Source organism: Eptatretus burgeri, chromosome 2 (assembly GCF_056783735.1).
Source record: "Eptatretus burgeri isolate ZD-2024b chromosome 2, Ebu_testis_v1, whole genome shotgun sequence".
NCBI lineage: Eukaryota > Metazoa > Chordata > Myxini > Myxiniformes > Myxinidae > Eptatretus > Eptatretus burgeri.
The window spans coordinates 74913341-74933547 of record NC_140962.1 but is presented as its reverse complement, the minus strand read 5'-3'; the positions used below and the strand labels follow the sequence as shown (position 1 = coordinate 74933547).

Genomic DNA, 20207 nt, shown 5'->3' with positions numbered 1-20207 from the left:
CGTGTGGGAGTCGAGCAGCGGTTCCCTGCACCAAGAATTCGTGCCCAGCTCTCACCTCAGCGCCATGTGCACGTGTGTGGCATGGGCGCCCATCAGGAATGGCTCGGTCAGTTGTTTGGTTTCACAAACACTCGGAACGTCGTCCCGCCCGCGACGTCGTCCCGATATACGGTTCCCGTTCCCGAGTTTGTTGTGGGTAAACGGGTTTGGTTAAGACGAGTGTGCAGTTTTGTCTCAACCTTTACGGCCCGTTCCGTAGGAAACGCCGCGACGGAAGAAGCGTAAATCCGAGACGGTGGAGCGGATGGTGGAGCGGACGGCCGAGCTGAACCTGTTGGCTCTGGGCACAGCCACAGGCGTCGTGATGCTGTACAGTGTGGTGCGCGGGAAGCTGCATTGCAAACTGGTGAGCATAACTCAAACCTTGAGCATGTGTGATGGTGGGTGCTCACCAACACATGGTGGGGTAATGGGTGTTCACCAACACATGGTGGGGTAATGGGTGTTCACCAACACATGGTGGGGTAATGGGTGTTCACCAACACATGGTGGGGTAATGGGTGTTCACCAACACATGGTGGGGTAATGGGTGCTCACCAACACATGATTGTGGGGTAATGTGTGCTCACCAACACATGTTGAGGTAATGGGTGCTCACTGCTGGTGGAAGCTGCCCATCAAGTGACGAACTGTTGTTCCCATCTGAACCCCCCCCCCCCACCACGTGATTTGAGGTTCCCAGATTCGGATCCCCATGTTCTACATGTCTGGCCATTCTTTGATGATGTCATTGCCATTCATTTGAACGTACCTGCTTATTTATTTATTTTGGTACATAAAGTCGGCTCATGGAAGAGTAGCAAGGTAACGGACAGATGGTGGAGCAACAGGTGGACATAACAGGCAGGTGAGTGAATGGTGGTGGAAAGGACCATTGGGGAGTAACATGCTGACATGTGATTGCGAGAGCTTAGTTCGGGCAGGGTTAATGGGGTTGGAAAATATCACGAGTATACACGGAGGATAACGGTGTACGGTAGTGCCCTGTCACCTCAAATTTCTCATTTAAGCACCTGCTCGTAAATGCATTGTGGAAAGACGAGGAAACCTCCATGACACTCCCCGTCCCCATTTACCCGTAATCGGCACGTATTGCTGTGATATTTCACGTGCAGGTATCAATAATGTGGTGTTCCAGGTGTAAAAATGTTAGCATTTCTTTGACGTTCCTGGTTATGTATATGTGTATGTATGTATGTATGTATGTGTGTACATGCACATTCAACAGCTCTTCTATTATTTCACGTAATACACCAGAATGTCAAAGTGGATTTTTTTTTTCCAGAACTTTTTTTCCAAATTAATTAAAAATGAAACCCTGGAATGTCTTGTCATTAAGTATTCACCCTCTTAGCTATGACGCTCCAAATTGAGCTCAGGTGCATGCATTTTCCTTTGATCATCCCTTGACATGTCTCGATAATTTGATTGGAGTCCACCTGTGGCCAATTCAATTGATTGGACATGATTTAGAAAGAAACACACCTTTTCTATATAAAATCTCACAGTTGACAGTGCACGTCAGAGTAGAAACTCTACCATGAAGTCCAAGGAACTGTTCGTAGAATCTTGAGGAGGTAAAGATCTGGGGAAGGGAATAAAACAATTCCTAGAGTGTTTAAAGTTCCCAAGAGCACAATGAGCTCCATCATTAGGAAATGGAAAGAATATGGAACTACCCAGACTCTTAGGACAGTTAGGGAGATGACCAAGAACCTAGTGACCACTCTGACAGAACTACAGAGTTCCTTGGCTGAGATGGAAGAACCTGCCGCAAGGACAACAGTCTCTGCAGCACTTCACCAATCTAGGCTTTATGGGCGAGTAGCTGGATGGAAGCCATTCCTGAGAAAAAGGCACATGACAGCATGCCTGGAGTTTGCAAAAAGGCACATGAAAGACTCTGAGAGCACGAGGCAAAAGATTATGTGGTCTGATGAGATGAAAATTGAACTCTTTGGCCTGAGTGCAAAGCACTACATCTGGTGGAAATAGAGCACAGCTCATCACTCATCTAACACCATCCCCACCGTGAAGCATGGTGGTGGCAGCATCATGCTATGGGGATGCTTTTCAGTGCCAGGGACTGGGAGACTTGTAAGGATAGAGGGAACAATGAATGGAGCCAAATACAGGCAAATCCCTGAGGAAAACCTGTCAGAGTCTAAAAGACCTGAGACTGCGGCGAAGATTGATGTTCCAACAGGACAATGATCCCAAGCATACAGCCAAAGCAACGCTGGAATGGCTTCAGAACAAGAACGTTAAAGTCTTTGAGTGGCCCAGCCAAAGCCCAGACTTGAATCCCATTGAGAATCTGTGGAAAGACTTGAAGATTACTGTTCACCGACTCTCCCCATACAACTTGACAGAGATTGAGCAAATCTGCAAGGAAGAATGGGAGAAAATCCCCTAATCCAGATGGTCAAAGCTGATACAGACATACCTAAGAAGACTCGGAGCAGTAATCACTGCCAAAGGTGCTTCTACGAAATATTGATTCAGGGGGTTGCATACTTAGGTTTATTAGATATTTCTGTATTTCATTTTAATAAACTTGGTAGAAATTACGAAAAACATGTTTTCACCTTGATATTATGGGGCATTTTGTGTAGATTGGTGGGATTTTTTTTATATTTTGATGCATTTTAAATTCAGGCTGTAACACAACAAAATGTGAAAAAGTCGAGGGGTGTGAATACTTTCTGAAGGGAATGTATATGTCCAGGCTTACTTGAAGTGAAATGTTGGCTGCACAATCGCGATTGTTCACTCAGGGTCAGTTTTCTCTCTCTTCGGGTGTTCCAAGAAACAAAGAAAACAGAACAATACTCCTGTGTGACTAGATCTATTTGAATGTCCTACTGCTGCACTGCTGTCCACAACTGACAAAATTGAGTGGTATCATTCAACAACATAAGACACGCTTGCTCAACCAATGTGTTCGCGTATACAAAGGTGCGTGACCCGATGACATCAACGGCTCAAGGTCAAAACTTTATAATTCAATTCTATGGGTGAAGATACGGTCACCCGGGAGATAATTTCCCATAAATCATCCATTTGTTGCCAATTTAATTTCCTCATTTGGGATTAATAGGTTAAGATTGACCTCAAACTATAGAAACACAGATTGGTAGCTTGTATTTGCATTGTTCACTGCCTTATTAACCAGGGAAGGAGATTTCCAACTTTTAACTGAACGTTACCAGCAGTCAGAAACCGAAATTTGACACGAGTGTGATTATATTTGGCGGCCAATTTTTTTCTCCTCTCGAGGCACAGAGGTCTTAAAATACAGCTTAATAATGTTGGATTTCTTATTTGATTTAAACTGCCATTACCAGCGTTCATTTTAATATTCCTGACGATGTCACTTTCTCAAAAATGTTGTCATTGCATGTTGTCAAGTTGTGTACCTCGTCAATAAAACAAAACATAAAAGCACAAGCCATCGTAGTGGTGTGAATAGCTGTGAGAAACATTCCTCAAGTCATATATATATATATATATATATATATATATATATATATATATATATATATATATATATATATATATATATATATATATATATATATATATATATATATATATTTTCCTTTTCAGTGGAAGAAATATCAAAATTTGATTTGTGAAGTGGCCCCTTTGCAGCTTTAGATGTATTCCAACATGTCAGCTAAGTGTCCTGTGGTTTGGAAGTTATTCATCCTGATGGATAATGCGATAGGCTGATTCGAGGGCCGTTTGTGAATTCATTTGACAAGGTTCATGATGCGACAGACCATTGTTGAGATAGCATTGCTTTGTCAGCTGCTTGGTCTTTATGCAGTCCATTGAATGGTATGTGTGTATGTGTGTACATATGGATGTATGTATACGTTTGTTTATTTATTTCACTGTCTGATGAATGTAAGATGAGCAGACATGCCAGAGTTTTGCAGTTGGTGGATTCTTCCCTTTCCTCCGGCATTCTGATCCTATGACTCCCAGTCAGGATTGTTTATGAGTTGTTTTATAAAATTTATCTATTTAATAACATTACAAGGCTTTTTGCCCCCTCTCCCACTTCCCCGCCAATTCCAAAGCAGATTCATTCTCCACCTGGAATTACCAACATATTAGAGGTTCTGATAGGTTTTACGATCAATCTACATGCTCTTCATGCTGTTGCAAAATGATGTTTATCGAAACTGTTACTCTATTTTATTACAATTTGCTCGTTTATTTTCACAAATAAGCAATTTAGAAGGAAATAACTTGTTTGTTATGGCAGGATGGAGGACACACTGCACAAGTAAACTGTATCAGGTGGCATCAAGAAGCTGCTTCACTCTTCAGTTGTTCTGCAGACAAGTTCATCGTTGAATGGAATGTTATCGATGCTGTAGTGAAAAGGTTAGTGGTGAATTTTGTTGCGTATTATGTTTGTGATATAGTTTGTGGACCTCCTATTTGCAGCATATAGTTTGTGGACCTTTTTATGGTGAAATGCTATCTATTATTGCTTTTGCTATTTATTAACCCGCACACATAGTGAAAAGCAGGGTTGAGCAATTTGTTCACTCTGCTGTGTCTGTCAATCTTTGATTGAGGAACTAAACTTAATTTCAATTGAATTTTGGATTTTGAACACTGCAGAACATGAATAGGAACATGTACTTGCAGTTCTTCTCCAAAACTACACACCTGATTTCGATGAAACTTGACCACAACCTTCATCACCTGTGATGTACCAAAGTTTGTTCACAGCATAAACCAAAAAAATCCCCAATTTTTTGGGGGGGTCCAGGTTTGATCCCCCACCCCCCAAAAAGGTACTGTCGTACCCTGACATTCACGGACCCTGCGTATTTGTGATTCATAAAATGTGACCTTCCACATTCGTGGCCCTGTGCTTCACGTATTCGTGGTTTTTATGTCAGCTCACTGACCTAATATAACCGTTCGATGTCCTCAGATCCGTCCGTCTGTGTCTGTCTGTCTTTGTCTGTCTCTGTCTGTCCGTCTGTCAACAATTTTTATTTTTCTATCTCCTGGACGTCTCGGCCGATTGAGTTCTAACTTGACACGATGATAATACTAGTTGCTCTCTGTAGATCGTCTGAGGCCTTTTTCGTATTTTCGCCTCGGGGTCAAGGTTACAGGTCATTGAGTGCAAAATTGACCGATTGGTCGAATGGCCAAAAAGGAAGAATCGGACGGCAATGATGCACAATTGGGTTTATCGGGATTATTAAGAAGTTTTAATTAGACTAACTAGTTTCTCGTTACCTCTGTCGTCTGGCCCTGTTTATTGGGCAACACGGCTTCGCATGGTTATTTTAAGTTCAATTTAAATCCCGTTTTCACTTTTAAAAGTCACTAAGGTTGATTAACACTCGGCCGCATCAAGTTTTGTGAGAATTGAATGTTTATATCCTCCGTCTGTGTGGAATCCATTGCAGCGAGGGGTAGATTCCACGGGCTTCCATCCGTTTCCATGCCATATAACGAGGCCGTCTTAAGTTCTAGTTGATTTCTGTTTTCACTTTTGTGACCTTCTGGTGTAGCTATACGTTTAATGAAGATAATTTTTGTGCAAATCCGCTCAGAAACACTTTTCATGAGAAAAATATATTCAATTCAAATAACCGTGAGACTCTGGAAGGGACACCACATGCTTTCCGTTCACTGCTTCACCTCGTAACCTGTCCTCCTGAGGGACTGCTTATTCGTAGCGTCTGTGAGATTAATGTTTATATTTTAGATGGTTTGGGAATGTGCTCTACAGGTATCTGAAAGAATTCCGGTGAAATACTGACATTTTAAGATTTTGTAAGGGCATTTGATCTGATGATGATCTGATGGGTCACATGACGCCGCGCAGACGTGCAGGCAGCAAGTGATTGAGCTTCTCGGTGGCCCGAGGGTCCTTTTTAGTTTGGGTCCAGCTCTGTCTCGGATACAGCCATTAAATGCACACACTTGGAGTATTTATTTCACAGTCATAAACGCGGGTTTGAAAATTGTATAATGATGTTGGGAATGATTCATAGAATATGGAGATTTTTGCTTCGAGCGGCCTCACGCATTTATTTTAAATTCAGTTTGAATTCTGTTTTCACTTTCCGTAGTCGCTAAGGTTGATTAACACTCGGTTGCATCAAGTTTTGTATCCGAACTAACCGTCAAACCCACTCGGGTGTATTATTCATCAGAGTTTTGATTTTTCCTTTATGAATCACGAACCACCAGGAACATATCCCCTTTTTCCCCATTGAAACAATGTCCCGACATTGGCAGATTCGACATTCACTACATTTTTCAGGAAAGTATCCCCCGCGAATGTTGGGGTCATACAGTATTTGCTTTCTTCCCCAAAATTACGCAACTTTGATGAAATTTTACCACAACCCTCATCACCCATGATGCACAACAGTTTGTTCACGACATTTTAAAAATCAGGGTGTAAGGAACTTTACGGGGGGGGGGGAGGGGGGTTTGACGACTCCCCCCTCCCCCCCAAAAAACGGTATCTGCTTTCTTCTCCAAAATTGCACACAAATTTGATGAAACTTGACCGCAACCTTAATCGCCTATGTTGTTCTAAAGTTTGTTCACGGTATTAAAAAACAATCATGGTTTAAGGGCTTCTACTGGTATGTGTGTGGGGGGTGGGGGGGGAGTTTCCCCCCCAAAATAGGTACTTCCTTTTTACTCCGAAACTACACTTACAATTTTGATGAAACTTGGCCACAACCATCATCACCCATGATACTAAGACTAATCGTCGTATTTTCACCAAACTTTGGAGAACTTCTGAGGAACAAGACCTCCTGATGCCTTGCAAGTCCCATGAAAATTGCATATGGAGGCCAGGGGCATTGTCACATGATGTAAAGATGAACTGATTAGATTTCGGCATCAAGAGGTCAAAGGTCAGAGGTCATGTCAGGTACCTCTGATACTTGAGAACAGCCAAAGGGATTTAAATCCAATTTAGTACAAATATTATAAACCTCCGTCAGTGCGTCCATCTGTGATAGATGATTTGTTACGAAAAGGTCAAAGATCAGAGGTCACATTAAATGTCCTGTTAATGTGATACCATTGACTGTGGGATTTGAACTAAACAAAGTACATGTACCATGATATACGCACAGATTAGATATTGAGGTCATTGTCTTGACGTTTTAGAGTAAGTAAAGACAAGACTTAGAAAATAACTGCTTGCAGTTCTTTTCCCAAACTACACACCTGATTTCAATGAAACTTGACCACAACCTTCATCACTGGTGATGTACCAAAGTTTGTTCATGACATTAAAAAAAAAAGTCGAGTCTGCGGGGGGGTTTGAGTGAGTGTTGCTCCTGATCCAGGTGAGTTTCAGGACGTGTGGTCCTATTTTTTAAATCTCCATTTTATCACTGTGTTCGCTTTTCTTTTCTTTTGTTTTAAACCTATACATCGTAATACTGTATAGTGTATACGTGATCTGGGTTTATTGAAAATAATTATTGCTCTGTTCGTAAGTGCACCCATTCAGAACACTTTGTTGTGTTTTTTGTTTTGTTTTATTCCAGTAAGTGGAAAGGCGATAAAAGCTGTGTAACAGCTCTGTGTATCAGCCCCGATGGGCATTCCTTGCTCTCTGCTGGACGTTCTATAAAACTGTGGGACATTGCAAGCAAGTCATTGTTGCAGGTAAGTTGGGTGGGAGATAATGAAGGGGAGGGGGTGCTATTTTATTATCTTGCCAAAACGAAGTTTTTGCAAGATATGTTAGTCAGCTTGTATGTTTTTTATCTTGCCAAAACGAAGTTTTTGCAAGATATGTGAGTCAGCTTGAATGTTGTTTTTTTATTTTTATTTTTTTTGTTTGTTTGTTTGTTTGTCTGTCTGTAATCACGTATAAAAAATTCTGCAGAGCACAGTTATCATTGGAAATTTTTGTAACTTCGCAAATCAGAGGCCTATAGAGGTCCCTTTCAGTGCACAAAATTTTGAAAGTCAATGTCAAAGGTCAAGGTCACTTTGTCGCAAATCAGGGGAGTCGACGAAACCCTTATTTTTTGAGTAATTTTGATCAGATCGTCTTCAAGCTTCTTGGGAATATAGTTCATGGTCTGGCGCTCAGCTGATTAATTTTTGGTGGCAATTGGCCATGACCTTCATATGTTTTTTTTTTGTTTGTTTTTTTTGTTTTGTTTTTGGTCTGTAATCACGTATCGATCACTCTGCAGAGCACAGTTATCATTGGAAATTTTTGTAACTTCGCATATCAGAGGCTTATAGAGGTCCCTTTCAGCGCATAAAATTTTGAAGGTCAAGGTCAAAGGTCAAGGTCACTTTGTCGCAAATCAGGGGAGTCGACGAAACCCTTATTTTTTGAGTAATTTTGATTGGATCGTCATCAAACTTCATGGGAATATAGTTCGTGGTGTGGCGCTCCGCTGATTAATTTTTGGTGGCGATTGGCCTTGACCTTCATGGTTAGCGCCTCAGGTCAAACATATTTGACCCAAAGGTCAAATTTTCAAGTTTTAGGAACCATATCGTGTAGTACCTCAAATTGAACACCTCGATGAGTGCTTTCTAGATATGTCAAGCTTGAGACATTATGACGTCATTTGGTGACGTTATGAGGCAAAAGCATATTTTTCATGGTTACTCTGTAGAACGATTCTCATCGGAATCTCTCGTAGGCAGATATTCCTCAAGGAGTCGCTCCTGGTGGATAGCAGCTCTGTTCACCTCAGTGTGACCTTAAAGAAGTCACACGTGGTCACCTTTTGGCAAGATACGGTTCACCCTGCGGGTGACATTGTTTTTATTTTTTTGTTTGTCTGTAATCACGTATAAAAAAATTCTGCAGAGCACAGTTATCATTGGAAATTTTTGTAACTGCATATCAGAGGCCTATAGAGGTCTGTGGTTGACTATTGCAGTGAAATTATCGGTCTGTTGTGCCATTTTTCGGTGCTTCTTTCAATAATGGATCCCAATTGTTTAAACATAATGTTGACAAAATACATACCATATGTTTATGCACGTATGTTTATTTTAAAGTTTAAAATAACAAATAAATAAACAAACCAATGTCACCCGCAGGGTGACCCGTATCTTGCCAAAAGGTGACCACATGTGACTTCTTTAAGGTCACACTGAGGTGAACAGAGCTGCTATCCACCAGGAGCGACTCCTTGAGGAATATCTGCCTATGAGAGATTCCGATGAGAATCGTTCTACAGAGTAACCATGAAAAATATGCGTTTGCCTCATAACGTCACCAAATGACGTCATAATGTCTCAAGCTTGACATATCTAGAAAGCACTCAGAGGTGTTCAATTTGAGGTACTACACGATATGGTTCCTAAAACTTGAAAATTTGACCGTGGGGTCAAATATGTTTGACCTTAGGCGCTAACCATGAAGGTCAAGGCCAATCGCCACCAAAAATTAATCAGCTGAGGGCCAGACCATGAACTATATTCCCATGAAGTTTGAAGATGATCCGATCAAAATTACTCAAAAAATAAGGGTTTCGTCGACTCCCCTGATTTGCGACAAAGTGACCTTGACCTTTGACCTTCAAAATTTTATGCGCTGAAAGGGACCTCTATAGGCCTCTGATATGCGAAGTTACAAAAATTTACAATGATAACTGTGCTCTGCAGAGTGATTTATACATGATTACAGACAAAAAAAAATAAAACATATGAAGGTCAAGGTCAATCGCCACCAAAAATTAATCAGCTGAGCGCCAGACCATGAACTATATTCCCATGAAGTTTGAAGACGATCCGATCAAAATTACTCCAAAAAAATAAGGGTTTCGTCGACTCCCCTGATTTGCGACAAAGTGACCTTGACTTTTGACCTTCAAAATTGTATGTGCTGAAAGGGATCTAACAGTGTAGTACCTCAAATCTGAGTGCTTTCTAGATATGTCAAGCTTGAGACATTATGACGTCATTTGGTGACGTTATGAGGCAAACGCATATTTTTCATGGTTACTCTGTAGAACGATTCTCATCGGAATCTCTCGTAGGCAGATATTCCTCAAGGAGTCGCTCCTGGTGGATAGCAGCTCTGTTCACCTCAGTGTGACCTTAAAGAAGTCACATGTGGTCACCTTTTGGCAAGATACGGGTCACCCTGCGGGTGACATTGGTTTATTTATTTATTTGTTATTTTAAATTTTAAAATCAACATACGTGCATAAACATATGGTATGTATTTTGTCAACATTATGTTTAAACAATTGGGATCCATTATTGAAAGAAGCAACGAAAAATGGCACAACAGACCGATAATTTCACTGCAATAGTCAACCAATATTTCAACAAATAGGATCAAGCAGATTTGGTCTCGGGCAATTTCATTCATAACTCATTGACGTCTTCAGGTTCATGGCCCCAGCTCTGGATTGCAGAAATGTGTTGCTTAATCTGAGTTTTATTTAATGCATACGTGTATTATTTAAGGTGTGCATATGTGCATACAAACAGTTCTATTTTCTTCTCTTGAATGCATTTATATCGATATACTGCTGATGTTGAGAGCCCTTCCCCATACTGCAGCATGTTAAACTTGCTGTGTATGTTGACATCTGCTTTGATTTTAGCTCCTGTTTGTCAACGTTTTTCAAGTGACTAACAAACAGCAAAACCTTATCCATTTTGTTACTACCGCTTTATGTTGACAGGCCGTTATCGTCTTGTGTGAAATGTGAGTCAGTGAATAAATGAATGAGTGAGTCGTGATTGATTCAGTCATGGCACATGTGTCTTTGAGTGATTACATGTTACCCTGCAGTGGGGGGGGGGTCAGGTTAACTTGCTGCCCCAAGGGGGTGTGGAGCATTATAAACTGCCAAAAGGACAGTCTAGATGGTTCATGACACACCCAAGCCTGGAAGAGGCAGAGTGTTAGAGGAGGGTGATGGGAAATTTAGCCCCATGAAGCAGGAGACTTCATGGATCTCAGTTGAGGTATGTGTATATACATACAAACAGAGAATCTTGGCAGCTTTCCTTCATTGAGTAGTGTTTGTGGAGTCTGGAGTTGGTACTGCAAGCAGATTGGAATTGATCACAGTTGGCCCCGGTTTGCTTTGGCTCGATCAGAGTTTGGATGGAGTGGATGGGTGCCTCGGTGACAGTTGTGGCTGGAGTGCGGTGTCAAGCATGTTGGACCAGGAGCTTTCAGTGAGCTGGGTGCACTGGTGCTGGTGTGAATAAAACTTCAGTGGTGTGTGAGCCACCCCAAGACAGAGGCACATGAGGCATCATGTGTTTGTGTCACTTTCAATTAAGGAATAAGGAGTTATAGTGAAGTTTCTTGGATTCCTATTGACATCCATTGCGTTCAGCATTGACAAAAATCAGCATTAAAGGCACAGCAGTTCCCCACCACCAAAGAAAATGCCTAAAGTTCCTTTCAATGGTTCACTCATTTGATGGGATTTTTCTTGGACAGCAAGGTTTGAATTTTTCTGTCAACAAAGGACCAAACAATATGTCTCGTCCTATCATGACCTCATGAGAAAAGGAAACATTTTGCCTCCACGTTTCATCCTTCACCAGCAGCGTTTTCCTCGGTGCCTTAAAATATTAGTCCCTATGCATTAAAAAGTGGGACTGTGACACTTCAGCAAACTATCATTCCCCCTGAATTATTGTCAACAATCCAGAAATTCTAGTTTCTGATCAGATTTTCAATGAATTTTAACATGAACTCTGACATGCGACAGGTGCATGCAAATTCAGTGGTCACATATTATTCCATTCATTGGATAACCAACAACCAATAATGTATACCTAAACAGAACAATTGTGTTCTTGTTTATTGTCTGTCCATGTTGACGTCCTTAAAGTTGTATGCAATGTTGGTGTTAACCTCGCTCCAGGGTCTTCTTTAATAGACTTGTCTTGGTAATTACTGTTACTCGTATGATAATCGGGAGAAAGTTGCTATCCTTGTTGAATCCAGATCTGGATACGAGAATTATGTAATTTTTAAACTGATTCTTCACCATTGAGAGATATGGCCAAAAACGATATATATATAGCACGATATTTCAAAAATGGATTGGGCCCGATATGTTCTCGTGGATCAGACATTGCGGTGCAGAGGTATGCGCTCCACCGAGTGCTCTTCGAGTTATTATTATTATTATTATTATTATTATTATTATTTTAACTCTTCAGAACTAGTCTCCTATATCCACCTGGGAAACTGGAAATCGATGAACATCACAGCATTTCAAAAAAATATGCAAAAACGGACCTCCTTAATCTCAGCCAAATTAGCCTTCTGTACTTAAAATCATCAGCAAGGTCATGGAATCTATCATTGCAGTTGACATAAAATCATTCCTTTTCTCAAACAGCCTCATCTCAGATCATCAATTCTGAATAAGACCTGGTCATTCTACCTTGGACATGCTGCTTCTACTCTCCCAACAATGGCGGAGGCCCTCAGTATCAGACATGAGATCAGGGCCGTCTCTCTGGATATATCTCGAGCGTTTGATACAGTCTGGCATCCTGCCTTGCTCTCTAAACTGTCTGCCAATGGAATCCAAGGCCAACTCCACTCTTGGATTACTGACTTCTTCCAATCTTGAAGACAACATGTCGCTCTCAACAGAACCCTTTAATCTCCTCTCCTGTCAAGACTGGAGTACCCCAAGGCAGTGTTCTTGGTCCCATATTATTCCTAATCTTCATAAATTATCTCAATTCCTCTCTGGAAAATCCTCTTTATCTCTTTGTTGATGACTACATTCTCCGCCGTGACATCTCTCATCCTTCTGACAGACGGACAGCTTCCTCTTCCTTCTCTTCAGTCCTTGAGAAAATCACAAACTGGTCAAACAATTTTGCTTATGTATCCATATTGACTACCCTTTGCGTTCTCCATTACCGGCATCCCTTGTTTGTCCATCTCCGTCTACTTTCTCCTTTGGCCATGCTGTTTGTGTTTCCCCTTTCTCTTGCTGCCCTTTGTTGTGTTGTGTCCTGATTTGTTCTGTGTAATCACTTTTCCACGAGCCTTGACCATGTTAAAAAAAAAAATTAAAAATGCCCCGACATTCACGGACCTCGACATTCGCGGCATTTTTTCAGGAACGTATCCCTCACGAATAGCGGGGTCCAACAGTGTATGTATGCATCAGAAAGAAGATAATTGTATTTGAGTCGTTTTTTGTCACACATCTTTTCTGCATATCTTGTGGGATTGGGAATTGCACAGGCGACCGTTATCGGCCATAACCTGCTCATGCTCACATATCTTTTCCACATATCTCGTCAGATTGTGAGATGAACAGGTGACTGTGATGGGTGGGGAGGCGTTTGGAAGGCTTGATGCCTTAGGTTCGGTTTGGGGATTGATGCCTGGGGTGGGGGGGGGGGTTTGAGAACTTGGGGTTGGGGGAGGGAGTTAGCAGGGTTCACACAGTCCTTGAAACTCCTTGAAATTCCTGGAAAAATGAAAAAGCATTTTCCGTTACTGGAAAGTTTGTCCAAACTCCTGGAAAATCGAGAAAATTGCACAAATGTATGTATGTATGTATATATATATATATATATATATATATATATATATATATATATATATATATATATATATATATATATATATATATATTGTTACGGATTCGCGCCCGCCGGCGTGCGGACGGCCACGTAACTCGAATCGCGGCACGTCGCCCACCGGACGGACAATCCAGAGTCGTGACCCTCTCGGACTAACGCCGGGAACCAGTCACGGGTGGACCTTTCGGTCTCACCGCGATCGAGCCAATCGGCCCCCGCGTGGGATAGGGTTGCTCGCCAAATTCGACCTACCTAAGTACCCACACGGAGGGTAGACCGGGCGATCGCACCTCGCCGCAGGTCGACTTCGGACACGGGCCGCTTAAGCGACCCGTTCCGTACTATCGGGATAACCGAGCGGTGTTATCGTCGGCCTCGACGGTTCGATTAATTATCGGGCGTATTCAGCCCACTACCAACCCTTTACGTGAAGCAAGATGAGGATTCAATGAGAGAAATGACGAAGCGAAGCGGGAAAGCAGTTCAACATAAAGCACATTTATTCGCGATGAACGGAAAGCACACATATACAATTCCACCAAAAGCACATAGAAGGAAAAGAAACACAATGCAATTTTACACAAAAAGCAAATGTAAAAGCGAAGACACAATGCAGAGCTATCCGACTACCGAGCACACGGCAACACTTATGCAATTCTACTTCACAGACGACGCCGACAACACATACCCAAAACCAAGAAAAAGAACACCCTCAAGGATGAGGCGGGCCTGAGGCCGAGACCGGGTGGGGCCTACCCGTCTGGTGATGAGACGCGGAGCGGCGATGGTGCCTCAACTCCGCGGGCCTCGCGGACAGTGTCTGGTAGGGGGTGGGAAGGGGGCCCCCTTGGTCGCACTATCTCAGCGCGGGGGGAAACAGGAGGGGGTTGCTGATGCTCGGGGAAAGGAGGATTTTTACTCTGTCTCGAGTCCCGCGACGAGCGTCTCCACCTCGACCAGGTCGCGCCGTCGGCCTCCCTGGTGTGCAGCTCCCGGCACCGACGCGAGCACCCCCTCGTCTGCCCTCGCCGCCGCCGCCTCTCCACAGCTCCGTCCTCTTCGCTCTGACTCCAACTCCGAACTCTTCCTCCTGCGAACTCCTTCCAACGCACACACGACTCCAACGCACACGACGACGACCAACTCCTTATTCACCTGACTGACGAACGCGGTCGCTTATATAAGCCCCGTGGCTTCGCTCTCTCATCTTTGACCCCCTGCCTTCGACCTTTCACCTCGCTCCCCATTGGCCCGAGAAAAAGTGGGCGTGAATGCATTTTGATCCATGAATTTGCATATAGCGACCGCCCTCCAACGCCCTGGAGGCGGGGCCAAATCGCCCCTCGCTCACCGATTGGACGGCACAAAAGTGGGCGTGTGTCGTTTTTGATCCGTTTTTGGAGCGGAAAATCCGTGGTTTTGTACACGCTGTTCGGCGCGCGCCCTGCACGAGTCCAATACCGGTACCCACAAGCGGCGCAAGAACGGTGGCGATGCGACGGTTGCGAGGTGTGACGGGAAAGGTCGTGGCTGTTGTGGTGAAGCGGCGTTGTGGTGGGTGGTTGATGTTGTGATGACTGTTGAGACGCGGTTGGCAGTGGTAACAATGGCGGTTGGTCCAAAATAAAGATAGTAAAAGAAAAACGGCTATCCTGAAGAGTCGCAGCACGCATGAATGACATTTATTCCCTCTAGACAACGGGTTTGGGCCTAACTACACATATACTTACCGAGATATCTCAACTAAGGGACCTGAATGGTGGTTTGCGAATTTGGTAACCACAACAATATATATATATATATATATATATATATATATATATATATATATATATATATATATATATATATATATATATATATATATATATGTGCCTGGTGTTGGCGCAGTGGTTAGGGCAGCGGCTTGGGATCCAAAAGCTCCTGAGTTCAAGCCCCGTTGAGCCACTGAATTAATACACCAGGGGGTTGACTCAGCCTGTCATCCTTCTGAGGTCGGCGAAATGAGTACCAGTGTACTGGGCCAGTGTATACCCTGGTTAAAAATAGGTGTACCAGATCCCTGTGTCGCAAGAGGCGACCCGGGTTGCGTCAGGAAGGGCATCCGGTGTAAAAAATGTGCCAAATCACGATGCAGATCATATGGATGATCCGCTGTGGCGACCCCTAACGGGAGCAGCCAAAAGAAGAAGAAGAAGAAGGTGATATATATATATATATATATATATATATATATATATATATATATATATATATATATATATATATATATATATATATATATATATATATATATATATATATATATATATATATATATATACATCACCCCCCTCCCAGTTGGAATTGTTAATTCCAGCTGGTCTGACCTCTTTAAAACAATGTTTCCAATTTACCCTCCCCAGGAATTTACCATGAAAGATAAAGTCGTTTCTCAGTCTAGTTCAGTCCAAACCCCAGAGCTAATCCTAATCCCCTGTTAATAGATTGATAGCATGGTGCTTATTTAACTGATAAATTATTCCTTGGTTAATCCCCTCTAAAGTTTGTCTATTCTATCTGCCATATATTACATGTTGATGGACTCTAGTGTTTGTTTATCCATTTGGACCAACAATATTTGACTTCCCCTTGGGATTTTACACCACTTTACACGGTTTTGACTTTACACACAAAATTGTAAATGGGCGGCGCTGCTGCGTTGCAGGTGCTAAAGGCCCAGTCACACCTTGACGTTTTAGCCAGCAATGGCAACGTATTAAAATGTATGTAAAACGCTGGCTTACGTTGAACTTTTGATGTTTTTTGTAAAGATTTGGTCGTATGCATAACATATTAGTAACGGGCACAGAACGTTTTGTTGTGTTATAGATAACTTATACCAAGGAATGCTGAGCCTGTTGTTGGCCTTCCCAACCTATGCCCAACGATAGTCTAACTTATGCATAGCGCGCTGCACGCATCGCTGACAATGACGTGACGTAGCTTATTAAAAGGCTGCCGCACAACGATTCAAATCATAACCGCTGCAGAAATGGAAGTGTAAACATCGCAGTGACACATTGGCGATCTTGCCAGCGTATGCTGACCTCTGAAAAATGCGTCTAAAACGCTGGCGCACGTCGAATACGGTATGGGTAAGTTTGGTATGCGTGAATAAAATGCTAAAGTACGCTATCATACGTCGTATTAAGTGGAGTACGTCTTGTAATTATAAACGTGTTAAACATTTTACGACGTACTTGCCGTATGACACACGTTCCGCATGCGATGGGAATAAGTTGTACGCACGATATGCGAACGTTGGCACACGTCGACAAAAGTTACTTGTAAGGTGCTCATACGTCTCAACACTCAAGGTAATGGTTAGCGTCAGTGTTCCAGACTCCCTGTTTTATTTATTTATTTATTTTTCTTTGGTATGACGGTGATGTCGACACTTCGATTTCTAGTGCGGTTATGATTTAAATCGTTGAGCGGCAGCCTTTTAATTATATTATAACCGCACTAGAAATCAAAGTGTCGACATCACCGTCATACCGAAGAAGAAGAAAAAAAAAACCCGAGGGAGTCTGGAACACTGACGCTAACCATTACCTTGACGTGTTTCGACTTATGAGTACCTTACAAGTAACGTGTGCCGACGTGTGTCAACGATCGCGTAACGTGCCTACAACATGTTACTCATAGCTTAAAAATAAGTTTCGGGTATGCTAAACATTACGTCCACGTGTTTCGACTTATGAGTAACTTACAAGTAACGTGTGTCGACGTGTGTCAACGATCGCGTAACGTGCCTACAACTTATGGCCAGCGTTATGCGGAACGTGTGAGTCATACGCTGGCATAAGTCTTAAAATTTCAAGCATGGAAAATTGGAGGACAACCGTAAAGTACAATGTTTTAAGCCAGCGTACTACGACGTATGGCAGTGTTTTTCAGCGTGCTCCCGATGTTATCAAAACTTACCCATAACGTATTCGACGTGTACCAGCGTTTTACACAAATTTTCCAAAAATCGGCATAAGTTGGCTAAAACGTCAAGGTGTGACTGGACCTTAACTGAGAACGCAGCGCATACAGTACTGTACCTATCTCCACGTCAACACTGTGTTCTGTGGAATTGTCATCAATTCCTTGTTTTCGGTTAATATTGCCCTTCATGATTTTTAACCAGTGCTCCCAAGAGGAAAACTTGCTCGTGGTGAACCAAGTGCAAAAAAGTTGAGGAAAGTTATGTCGTTGACCCAGAAAGTGAGCTTTTGAATAAGCTTGTTGTCAGTGATGAGGGTGCGCAGTGTCACTGGGCAGACATTATGGTGTTAGTCCAGTATTCACAAAGTGAAGAAATGCGCAGAAAACATAAGGGGTTTTGTTTGGTTGGTCTCGTTTTGCATAGTAAGTGAGCGTGATTCCGGAAAACTGCTCCAGTACATGATGAGTGAGAGGGAACGTAACCCTCCGCGTAAAACTAGGGTTTATTTGAGTCCAAAATGCCACCAATCTGGAGAGCATAATTTGTTGACTTCAAATTTTCATGAAAATGAGGATAATTATTAATTGCAGTTTATTCCATGGATGCAATCCATGTGACAGAAGCTGGCGATTAATGCTGCAAAAGGTACAATTTGGAATGGTTCTATGGCATAACATAATTATCTGGTATATTTTGTCTCTTTCCAGTAAGCTGCTCTAGTACTACATGTATTGCTGAAATATTCAATGGATAAAGAAAAATCACCATCTCAAATTCAAAAATTATGCTTTGCCTTCCTCTTCCTCGTGCCCACAGACATTCACTGGTCACGCGACTGCTGTGACTATGTTGGCTTTTGCCACTCATGCCCCACCTTCCTCGGAAACTTCGGATGGCATTTCGGGTCTGTACTTCACCTCTTGTGCTGAGGATGATCGATTTGTCAATGTTTGGTGAGTACTTTAAGGTTTTAAGAATGGAGCGAGCATATTCTTTCATTGCTAAACTTTGAAAATCTTGTTTTTATTATTCTAAATGCTGATTAAATATGATCAAGAATTAGGGGCTTTATGATGACTGAATATCTTTTAATAAATTTAGATTTGTAAATGTATCTCAAGTATCCATTTTGCATGGTTTGTTAACCTGCATTTACCAGAAACCTCAGTTTGATGCACGAATTAAATCTGATGCAAGAAACAAATGAAGGTAGATGGAATTCTAATTCAACCATACTCGAGTCTGAGTTTAATTCGAGCTTAAACCACAATTGATCATAAACAGGTTTTCCCAACAACTCGACTCTAAAAAGTTTTTATGCTTCTGCTGACGAAGTGACCGGAGGCATTGTGTTTTCGGGATGTCCATCTGTCTGCCTGTCCGTTCTCGTTCCCGTGATAGGTTTTCGTTCACGGGATAACTCGAGAACGGCTGAAGGGATCTAAGAAACTTGGTACAAGTAAGCCAATGTTAAATAATGTAAAGATGAACTGATTTTGATTATGGGGTCAAGAGGTGAAGGATCAAAGTTTGGAGGTCCCGTTGGTTAAAAATTCTGTTCCTGTGCTACCTTGTGAACCAGTGATGGGATTTTGTCCAAATTTTATACAAGTATATATCATGATGCAAAGATGAACTGATGAACTAATGTACTGAGATGGACAGAGTGAGAGAAAAGGGTGGGGGAGACAGGAAAAAAAACAAAACTGGTGAGGGGTGGAGGTCGGGTTAGCAAAGAGAATGATATGTGACACTTAATGACCGAACACGAAAAAAACAAAAAATGTGTCAGAACAGCGGAACACACGACGACACACAGAGTTTGTAAAGTAATCCAATGGCACATCTGCAAAAACTTTGATATTCCAGTTCGACAAAATTTGTGGGAAAATGAACCAAAAGCAATGAAGTACCGCTCACGTACAACCTTATGATCCCATCGGGCGTGAACATCGAAACCAAAGCATTGCGACCAGGTATATTACTTAGGTGCGAAAAAAGGAGAAGAAGGTATTGCTAATTGAGGTGTTGATACCGGTGATTTTGGACTAACGATGCAGAAATCAGGAAAATGACCAGATTCCAAGACCTCAAGCATGAAATGAAGAGATCCTGGAAGCTGAGTAATGCCAAAGTTGCCACAAGAACATCAGGTTTCCTCCCTTTTCAGTTTAGTGATTAAACAGCAGTAGCAACTGTTTAAATAGGTAATCATACCTGTTTGTGGTTTATAATATTTTTTGCTTCTGGTAAGGGTTCCCCACAAAACTCCACGATAAGATATTTATACACGTTAAGATGGCGTTTGTCCAAGGAGGAAAAACCCCTTTGGGAGGTGGGATATTATTAGTATTAATATTGCTTTGTAATAACATTAATATTATCCTTAGTTTTGTTATTAGAAGCGTACTTGGAAAAAAACGCCGTGTTTAACTGTCTTAACACAATTGTACACCTTTACCTTGATTTTTCCCAAGGTGGAAAACCCCCTTCAGGAGGTGGGCAAATTCAGTCATTACAACCTCCATCTTGTGACCCTTCATCTTTCTGTGAAGTTTGGTTGAGATTGAAGAAGTAACGACTG

At 42.1% G+C, this 20207-nt stretch overlaps 1 protein-coding gene across 1 annotated transcript in view; it reads left to right on the top strand.

Moving 5' to 3' along the window:
- The window catches only part of WDR43 (WD repeat domain 43), an 89539-nt gene that overhangs the window by 592 nt on the left and 68740 nt on the right, over positions 1-20207 (top strand). The window contains exons 1-5 of the mRNA XM_085869879.1: positions 1-106; positions 260-406; positions 4337-4458; positions 7626-7746; positions 18440-18576. The exon at positions 1-106 is cut by the window's left edge and continues 592 nt beyond it. Of these exons, the coding sequence (XP_085726005.1) occupies positions 1-106; positions 260-406; positions 4337-4458; positions 7626-7746; positions 18440-18576 (633 nt within the window). The remainder of the gene's footprint in view (positions 107-259; positions 407-4336; positions 4459-7625; positions 7747-18439; positions 18577-20207) is intronic.